General features: G+C 42.6%; 1 protein-coding gene across 4 annotated transcripts in view; it reads right to left on the bottom strand.

The window, feature by feature from the left end:
• DOCK7 (dedicator of cytokinesis 7) overlaps positions 1–10,080 on the bottom strand; it is a 174,791-nt gene extending 164,711 nt beyond the window's left edge. For all 4 annotated transcript variants that reach the window (XM_080921575.1, XM_080921576.1, XM_080921577.1 and 1 more), the window contains exon 1: positions 10,016–10,080. In XM_080921575.1, coding sequence (XP_080777701.1) covers positions 10,016–10,053 — 38 coding nt within the window. In that variant the 5' untranslated portion in view covers positions 10,054–10,080. The remainder of the gene's footprint in view (positions 1–10,015) is intronic.
• Between the last annotated feature and the right edge of the window lie 799 nt (positions 10,081–10,879).

Genomic DNA, 10,879 nt, shown 5'->3' with positions numbered 1-10,879 from the left:
TGAGAGGAAAACTCATAGCTCTGAGGGCCTTCAAAAAGAAACTGGAGAGAACATACACTAGCAACTTGACAGCACAGTTGAAAGCTCTAGAACCAAAAAAAAAAAAAAAAAAAAAGATTCAACCAAGAGGAGTAGACAGCAAGAAATAATCAAACTCAGAGCTAAAATCAACCAAGTAGAAACAAAAAGAACGACCCAAAGAATCAACAAAACCAGGAGCTGGTTCTTTGAGAAAATTAACAAGATTGATAAACCCTTAGCCAGACTAACTAGAGGGCAAAGAGAGAGTATCCAAATTAACAAAATCAGAAATGAAAGTGAAGACATAACAACTGAAACTGAGGAAACTGAAGACATCACCAGATCCTACTACAAAAGCCTATACTCAACAAAACTGGAAAATCTGGAGGAAATGGATGAATTCCCAGACAGATACCAGATACTAAAGTTAAACCAGGACCAGGTAAACCATCTAAACAATCCCATAACACCTAAAGAAATGGAAGCAGTCATCAAAAGCCTCCCAACCAAAAAAAGCCCAGGACCAGATGGGTTCAGTGCAGAATTCTATCAGATATTTATTGATGACCTAATACCAATACTCTCCAAACTATCCCACAAAATAGAGTTAGATTAAACACTACCCAACTCATTCTTCAAAGCCACAATAACCCTCATTCTTAAACCACACAAAGACCCTCCCAGGAAAGAGAACTTCAGACCAATCTCACTTATGAACACTGATGCAGAAATACTCAATAAAATTCTTGCAAACCGAATCCAAGAACACATCAAAATAATCATTCACCATGATCAAGTAGGCTTTATCCCTGGGATGGAGGGATAATTTAACATACTGAAATCCATTAACGTAATCCACCATATAAACAAACTCAAAGAAAAAAAAACACATGGTCATCTCACTAGATGCTGAGAAAGCACTTGACAAAATTCAATACCCCTTCATGTTAAAAGTCTTGGAAAGAACAGAAATTCAAGGCCCATACCTTAACATAATAAAAGCAATGTATACAGCAAACCAATAGCCAATATCAAATGGTGAGAAACTTGAAACAATCCCACTAAAATCAGGGAGTAGACAAGGCTGCCCACTCTCTCCCTACCTATTCAACATAGTACTGAAAGTCCTGGCTGGAGCAATTAGACAGCAAAAGGAAATCAAAGGGATAGAAATCGGAAAGGAATAAGTAAAAATATAACTATTTGCAGATGACATGATAGTATACTTAAGTGACCCCAAAAATTCCACCAGAGAACTTTTACAGCTGATAAACAACTTCAGCAAAGTGGCTGGATATAAAATTAATTCAAACAAGTCAGTAGCCTTCCTCTGCTCAAAGGACAAACATGCTGAGAAAGAAATTAGGGAAAAACACCCTCACAATAGTCACAAACAATATGAAATACCTTGGTGTGACCCTAACTAAGCAAGTGAAGGACCTGTATGACAAGAACTTCAAATCTCTGAAGAAAGAAATTGAAGAAGATCTCAGAAGATGGAAATATCTCCCATGCTCATGGATTGGAAGGATCAACATTGTAAAAATGGCCATCTTACCAAAAGCAATCTACAGATTCAATGCAATCCCCATCAAAATTCCAACTCAATTCTTCATAGAGTTGGGAAAAGCAATTTGCAAATTCATCTGGAATAACAAAAAACCTAGAATAGCAAAATCTATTCTCAACAACAAGACAACTTCTGCGGGAATCAACATCTCTGACCTCAAGCTATATTACAAAGCAATTGTGTTAAAAACTGCATGGTACTGGTACAGAGATAGGCAGGTAGATCAATGGAATAGAACAGAAGATCCAGAAATGAACTCTCACACATATGGTCACTTGATTTTTGACAAAGGAGCTGAAAATATTCAATGGAAAAAGGACAGCCTCTTCAACAAATGGTGTTGCCTCAACTGGCAGTCAGCATGCAGAAGAATGAAAACAGACCCTTTCTTATCTCCTTGTACAAAGCTCAAGTGCAAGTGGATCAAGATCTCCACATAAAACCAGGTACACTGAAACTATTAGAAGAGAAAGTGGGGAAAAGCTTAGAACACATAGGCACAGGAGAAATTTTCCTAAACAGAACACCAATGGCTTGTGCTCGAAGATCAAGGATCAATAAATGGGACTTAATGAGACTGCAAAGTTTCTGTAAGGCTAAGGACATTTTTAAGAAAACAAAATGGCAGCCAACAGAATGGGAAAGGATCATTACCAATCCCACATCTGATAGAGGTCTAATATTCAATATATACAAAGAACTCAAGAAGTTAGACTCCAGAGAATCAAACAATCCTATTAAAAACTGGGGTACAAGACTAAACAAAGAATTCTCAATTGAGAAATATCAAATGGCTGAAAAACATCTAAGGAAATACTCAACATCCTTAGTCATCAGGGAAATGCAAATCAAAACAACCCTGAGATTCCACTTCACACCAATCAGAATGGCTAAGATCAAAAATTCAGATGACAGCAGATGCTGGTGAGGATGCGGAGAAAGAGGAACACTCCTCCACTGTTGGTGGGGTTGTAAGCTGGTACAACCACTCTGGAAATCAGTCTGGCAGTTCCTCAGAAAATTGGACATAGTCCTACCTGAAGACCCAGTTATTCCACTTCTGGGCATTTACCCCAGAGATGCTCAACATACAACAAAGATACATGCACCACAATGTTCATAGCAGCCCTATTTATAAAAGCCAGAAGCTGGAAAGAACCCAGATGTCCTTCAGTAGATGAATGGATACAAAAATTGTGGTACATTTACACAATGGAGAACTACTCAGCTATCAGAAACAATGTCTTTATGAAATTCCTAGGAAAATAGATGCATCTAGAGAATATCATCCTGAGTGAGGTAACCCAGTCACAAAAGAACAGACATAATATGCAGTCACTGATAATTTGATACTAGCCCCAGAAAGCTCTGAATACTCCAGAAACAACTCACAGATCATATGAAGCTCAAAAAAAAAAAAAAAAGTGTATAGCACCCACTCAGAGTGGGGTACACCTAGACTTTAAATCATTAATAACTCAAGAGCTAAGAAGATAGCCTTGTGGCAACTTTTGGTATTTAAAAATCATTATGTTTAATCTATACACACCAAGAAAACTTTGACTATTTCCATGTTACGTTTTATTTTACATGTACTTTATGCTTATGGTAGCTAGTAAGATTTCAATGCATACTATCAAACCTTTAAAAAAAATCAAGTACTTACAAAAATACATCCATATAGTTTTATTCCAAATGCTTTTAAAAATCAGTAAATGTATCTTTTTCTTTAAAATAAAGTTATAAGGGAAAAAAAAGAAACCCTTTCTACTTGGTAAGAACTTACTCCTTGAGACCCAAGTGGGGCTGATGTCATTACACTCCCTGTGAGTCAGGAAGGGCAAAGATCCTAGCAATGACTAGACTCTTTTACATCCTTCATACAGCAGTTGGTTCAAGAAAGCACATCCACCTGAAACAGACAAGTATGAGCTCCTGATAGGAGCTGAGCCTAGAGCTGTAAATCTCATTGCTACTGTTTTAGTTTTGGTTTCTATGTAAAATCTGAGATAAACAGATAGCAGACCTAAAGCCAACATTTGCATCCTCTAATCCAAAATCATCAACTAACAAAAGAGAGCACTTCCTTGTGTACATATATGAATTTGATTCCAGCTTCTGTAATTGCATTTTTTAAATTCCCTTGGTTTAAAAAATAAAGCCAGTGAGAAAGTAACAAGACATCCAAAGTGGCTGCCAGAACGCCCACATGACTCAACACAGCAGAGCAGGAATTAATCCGGGACACTGAGCTGCCTGGAACAGGAAGGTAAGTGCCCTCTCTACAAAAACCTCTACTGACTGAGGAACTCTTTTCTCTGTCCTCAGATACTCTTTGTGGCCAAGCACATCTGCCAAACGCTCGGTCTCCAGTTCTCTGTGGAGCAGCAGCCAGGAAGGCAAACCTCCACCGCCCATTGCTGCTTATCTTCCTGAGCCTCACCCCACTTTCTCTTGTTCCTGATGCCCTGGGACTATACTTCCCAAACAAAGCCTGAATTCTCAATCCTTGGCCAATCTAGGAGATGAAGTCTAAAAGAATGTCTAGAAAGAGAAGAGAAGTAAAGAAAGAAAGAGGGACTGGAGAGGTGGCTCAGCAGTTAAGAGCACTGACTGCTCTTCCAGAGGTCCTAAGTTCAATTCCCAGCAACCACACAGTAGCTCACAACCATCTGTAATGAGATCTTATATAGCTACAGTATACAGTGTACTCATATAAATAAAATACATAAATATTAGGGGAAAAAAAGAAAGAAAACATCTCTCAGCAAAAACAAAAACAAGCAAACAAAGTACTGACCATAACAAAAACCACAAATGTAAGCACTAACTTAAAAACTGAGAATTAGCTTTTCAAAATTTTCTCTAGAAAGGATGAAAAATAAGCCATAATGGAGAAGGCACTATCCAAATATAATATAATAATATAAATTATTAACACACTGACTGCATGTGAAGTATCCACACAAAATCACAAAGGAAAATCTTGGGAGGGATGGCCACAAAGATTTAACTAGGCAATTTACAAAACAGGGCATTTCAATAATCAATAAACATCCAAAGCAGAGCTCAACTTCATTAATAATTCAGTAAATAAAAATTAAAACTTTACTATGAGCCAGTATCATGAATCCAATACACTGACAATCCAATACATTTAAGTTATACTGCAAAACTGGGCAACACCAAGTCACAGCAATTACATACAAAGCAACATTGTTATAGGGGCAAAATCTCTACCATCACTTTAGAGAACAGTTTAGCCTCCCATAACCCTGATAAGTAAAACTGCTACAAATAATAACAACACACTTCAACCAGGAATTCCAGAGTTGAATCTACTCCAGAGCAGTAGTTCTCCGGGTGGCATAGCAGATATTTGCATTATAATTCATAACAGAGGCAAAATGAAATAATCTTGTGGCTGGGGGTCACTACATGAAAAGCTGTATTAAAGGGTTGCAGCCTTAGGAAGGTGGGGAACCATTGCACTAGAGAAACTTAAGTATAGATGGGTCCCAGAATAAACATACCATCTAGAAATCAGAAACTGCATCATGGCATACTTATACAATAAAACTCTACAAAACCACAAAAAAAAAAAAAAATGAATGAACTTCACAATATAAATTTTAGCAAAAAGGAAACAAACAATATGATTCAAATACCTTCAAAATTCAGAAAAGAAAAAAGCTCTAGTGCTCAGAAATACATCCATGGGTGATAAGAAAGATCACTAAGGAGCGGCTGCCCTCAGAGCCAGCAGGGTGCACTGAGCTCTATCTGCCTTGTCGGTTTTTTATTTTAAATTATACTTCCTATCTTGAGGAAGGGGTGCATGCACATGCAAGATGTTTAAAGAAAGCCGTGTCCCAGCAGCCGTGAGATGGTGCAGCATGTAAAGACACTTGCCACCAACCTGGGCCTGAGTCAGAGCCCTGGGATTCTTAGGATGGAAGAGAACTGACTTCTGCAAGTGGTCCTGTGGTACACACACACATGCTAAACATAACACACTAAAGCTATTTTTTTTTAAAGGCCATACGAAAGTTTTAAAGAACATAAATTACAAATGGAAACAATGGACTAGTTGATAGTGGGGTCTGGGGAAAGTACTTCTGACCAGAAAGCAAGGTGTAAACTGAAGAATAAGTCAACAAGAGACCAGATTACAGAGAACCTCAAAACGCAAGCAAAGCTCTGGACTTCCACTGACAGAAAACTGTAAAACTGCACTTACTGAGAGCTGTGCGGCTCATGTGAGCAAGAGCTCAGAGACTGGGTCTGTAATTGCCTAGGGAAGTGCTCACACATGCTTGGAGGCCACACTGAGATGACAGCCACAGTTAAGTTCAAGCATCCACAAAGTATTGGACTTGAACAGCCAAGACCTGATCTAGCAGTATCTTAGTGTTTGTCTTTTTTGATTCGTAACCCAAAATTAGACTGAAAAACTCATTCATTATTGTAACTGAAGTTCATTTTCTTAGTTACTTTATAGCAAGTCGGAGGGGCAGAGATGAGAAACTGGGAGAGGGGCATAGATCCTAAAATCAGGGCTAAGGCAAAGGGAAGGGTCAAAGTTAAAGAAATATATAAGCTAAGCATTCCTGAAAGAAAAGCAGGAAGTAGTCATGATGATGGCATATACCTGAGATCACCAGAAACAAAAATCCAGCAACTGGTGGCAGCAAGGAATGCCAGAGAAGTTAACAGGTCTTTGTTTGACACTGAGCCTGGCATATGTCTTATGACAGAAAAGAAAGATCTCCTAAAAGGGGTATAAATATTAGAATGGAAAGGCAAAGTACAGAGCCAAGGTTCTAAGGAAAGTGATAAGAAATAGGCTTCAAGATGTGACTGGCACATCGGTGGCTAAAGTAGGAAAACCAGAGTCTCTGTAAGAGGAGAGGGGAATCTGGAGTAACCTCATCTGAAAGAAGATGGTAATAAAAGGTAACTGAACTGTTCTGGTCTCCCTCCAACATGTGGCTTAAAAGGAAGGTACAAAGAGACTAGATACTGAGCATTAACAATTAGTGGGGGAAGGGCTGGGCCAATGGAATACAGTGCTTGGCCAGGTTCAGTTCTAGCACAACAAAGAAAAGAAGGGAGGAATGAAGGGAAAGAATTATCGAGGACGAGATGAAAAAAAGATCAGTGGAATCTTTGCGTCCACAGAAAAAAATGGTGGGCAGCCCAGCTGATAACACAGTAAACCACACTGGGATCGCACAGTCAGGGTCAAGCCTGAGCTACTTAGTAAGACTGCATTCAGTCCTACCTGACCCAGAAAAACAAGACAAAACAAAACAAACAAAAAAACTTTGATTTTCTGCTTCCCGACAAAAACTATAGCCAATCAGACATGAGAAGACGAGAAAATAAGCAAAAGGCTGTGGTGGTATCAACAGTGCACCTGGGGAACACCCAGGAAAGTAGGTTGTAAAAAGTACAAATAAAAAGCATGAAAACTACAACCAGAGACAAGCGTCTGAGTCATCTGGGTAACGCTGCCACTGTCTGACTCTGGTTAGCAAGTGACCCTGGTGACAGCACAGCAGAGAGCATTAAGTGCTCATGTTTCAGGCAATTTCAAGGATTTCAAGGACCCTAGCTCATCTAATCCTCACACTCATCGGATGGGGGCTTCTAGAAACCAAACAAGATCTGATGAAATGTTCAAAACAGCCCAGCCATCGATCCGTGTAGGCAGTTTCAGCCCGTGCAATTTGGCCAAAACCAATTCTTTCCTACATTGTGTGCCCCGCTAGGTTATGGGATACAAACCTAGTCAAAATGTACACAAATGTCTATCCTCTTAAATATCAAGTCACAGGACAAAGGGATCCAAATAAAATCCTACATCGTTAATCTGAAAATAGTCAAAACTTCATAAATGCACAAGCCACATCCTGAAGAAGGAGAAAGAACAGAGAAAAGGTGATCTCTTGATATGGGCAAAACACATGGACTCTTGCAAAGCTGAGCTGAAGAAAGCCAGCCAATCAGGTAAACATGAATAAGGAACTTTCTGAAATCACATCCCAGGCTGAAAAAAATAACAGCATTCCCTGAAAAGGGCTGAAAACATAACTCGGCCAGAAAAGGCTGACTAGCAGGGTTCTTCATAGAGACTTCTAGACCATCATGAATCTTTTTCTTTGAAGTTTCACATAGCACTCAGTTTTTACAGAGCAATGAATTTCATATCTGCACATATTATAAACTGTCACTCTGACAAAAAAGGTCCTCAGCCTCATTTCATAAGCATCCCAAAAATGAAGGCTCTTCGGTTTACTAAGCATTACTGCACACACGGCTTTATTCTAAGGACTTGGAGGGTGTTGGTTTCTTCAACCTCACTTAACCCTATGAGACAAGTTCTAGGATCATCGCCATTTTTAGGACAAACAGAAATGGAATCAAGGAAGTGGCTCAAGTGTATTCATGAGTGTCAGGGCCAAGCTGTCAACCCCAGTGAGTCCCCAGAAAACACCTTCCCGGGTTTCTGCTGGCAGGAAATGAAAGAATAGCCCTGTTTCTTCAGAAATATTACTTAATGGTACTCAGTAACAAGGACAATACTCCTTCGTAATAGGTAAATGCTAATTGCATGCTATTATGTCCTTGCTTTTCTCCCTCCAATCCTCTCAGCTCCTCAGGCTTCACTCACAACCTAATTCCTGATGGGTCTGTTCAAGTTCCCCTATGTCTCAAGCCAGGATCAAAAAACTAATAGATGTTCCCACGAAGACGCTATGTAAACCCTCAAAGCCATGATGTCTAAACCTGAATCCTCATTACCATCCAGTCCTATCTCTCTTCTTAAACTGCTTGCTCCTGGGCACACGGACTCAGAGCCCATCACCAGGGGGCTGCAGAGCTGGAAGCTGGGTGGCAGGAAAGCCGAGGTGGTCCCACTTTCCTCAGCTCCCACAGGCAGCCAATCACCATCACTGCCATACCTACCTAAATGTCTCCTGCAACCACACAGGCCTCATTCCCCTGCCTTAGTTTGTAACTTTCAAGACTGTTTTCTACAACAAAGTCTGCTTCCTTTCTTGAGGATCGTCCCATGTCATCTGATTTCCAGTCACAGAGCAGAGGCACTCCCTGTTTCATACCTTACCCTCAAAGGTGTACTTTATGAGATATAAACTCTAAATCTAATTTTTTTTAATGTACAAAATGTGTCCTTTCAAGACATACCTTAAAACCCCAAAACAAAAAACCCATACTTCCCAATCCCAGTTACAAATGTTCAACCATAGAATGATCGGTGCACTATTAAGTACTTTATACAAAAATGGCCATTTAAAATTCACAATAATCCTATAAGCTGGATACCATTATTCACCATTTTTTCACAAGAGACAACTAACATGCAAGAGAATCTCAACAATAAAAGTGAAGGCCCCGATTTTAAAAACACTCAGTATTGAAATTTATATTAGTCGGCCAGTACCACCCATATTCCTAAGAACTTATTTTATCTCTTAAGAAGAAAATGAAATTCATGTTTTAAAACTCAAAACTCATTTACACCTGCTCTTGGCCAAAGACAAGAGATGCAATGAGATGTTAGTTTTGAATGGGGGAAAAAAGTGTCCCAAAAGCCTTTACATTGTAGGGGTCCGGAAGCTTAAAAAAAATAAAAGCTTTTCTCCAACATGTCCAAAAACCTTCCACATATATAAACAAGCTAAAAAGATTCAGAACCACAGAAATATACGCAACCATCAAAAATGTCACCTGAATGTTGCCTTTCTTTAGTCCTAAATAATAGAAATAAGGTTTTATTGAGACAAACAAACAATGCCTAGTTCCTTATCCATAAGTACATCCCGTAGTTAAATTCTACACACATCCTTCCATTTTATTATCTGGACTGGGAGGTAAACTGCTGGGAAACCTTATCCACGGTGGGTGGCTTACTCCTAGAATGTGAACGCCAGGCCCACGAATAAAAAGCTCGGTATGGGTCGGGTCATCCATCTTCCTCAGGGGCCAGAGAAAGAGCGCCCACTGAGCCCACGGGGAAGCGGGGTGCTCGCGTGTCGCCAGCCCACAACTTTGCACTGCGGCCTTAGCGTGCGTGTGCAGGCGTGGGTGCCGAGCCGCCCGGGCGAGCGGGGCGGGCGGGGCGCCCGGGGTGCTGACAGCCAGCGGTGGCGACGGGTGCGAGCGTGAGCGTCGTGGCCTCTTCGCCAGTTCCTTTTGTTGGGGTGCGGGGAGCCGGGGCGTGGGCGTGGAGCGCCGGGGAGAACGCGGCTGCGGACACAAAGAACCGCCGCGCCGCCGCTCGCCCTGCGGGCCTGGCGAGGCGCAGGCTGCAGGCCCCGGACGCGCCGCCAGGCCCCGTGGGCCGCGCCACACCCACCCTGCCACCCCCGGGGCCCGGCCAGGCTCCCCGCCGCGTACCTGCTGATCTTCTGCGCGAAGGCGCGGCGCTCCGCCATGGCTGCTGCGGCGCGGGGCTGGACGGCCTCCTCCTCCTCCTCGGCCTCCTCCTCCTCCTCCTCCTCCACGCGCTCCCGCTCGCGCTCCCTCCCGCGCTCGCCCGTCGGCTCTCCGGACCCCACCGCGAGGCTGGGCCGGCCGCTGAAGCCCGGTGGAGGGTACCGTAATGCGCCGAGGAGGCGCGCGCCTGAAACCTCTCTCCGCCCCCGCCACCCCCTCCCCCCCCCCCACCGCGCGCGCCAATCCCGGCTGGAGGCCGGGCTCCAAGGCCGCGGGAGCCGGCGGGGGCCGAGGGGACGCCGGGCGTGGAAGCGGGCCGCGAGCCCTCGTTGTCCTGCCGTGACGACTGGGAAGACCCAGCACGGGGCCGTGGCGGCCGAACTAGCACAGAGCTGGGCTCTCCCCAGAGGGAAGGTTAGGAAAAGGAAAGGGCCTTGCAGCCGGGAATGGCTGAGCTCGGTTCCTGCAGTGGCCGGCTCCAGGCAGTTTAAAGCACCTTTCTTGAACGCCGGGACCTCGAGAGTGGAGTCTGGCTGGAGAAACAATGGCTCTTCTTTGTAGCTAGAACTCTCCCACAAAGGTGATGTGATAATCGCTGATTTGTGGTGCGATCTTACTTAATCTCCAAACAGCTCTTTGAAGTAGATTGTCTCTATTTTAGAGAGAAAAAATTGTCTCAAGAGAAGCTGTGCCTTGCCCCTGTGTCACACATGGCAAACTCCCATGAACCTGTAGACCCAGAGCCCAGGCCTTTATCTACAAGAACAGTTATCCCTGTAAAGAATTCTCTGGTGAGTTCTTTACAGTTACTCTGGCATCTCCATC

This window comes from Micromys minutus (genome assembly GCF_963924665.1).
Source record: "Micromys minutus genome assembly, chromosome: 9".
In the NCBI taxonomy this organism is placed as follows: domain Eukaryota; kingdom Metazoa; phylum Chordata; class Mammalia; order Rodentia; family Muridae; genus Micromys; species Micromys minutus.
Note: the sequence above shows the minus strand (reverse complement) of the source record. Positions and strands in the feature narration are given on the sequence as shown.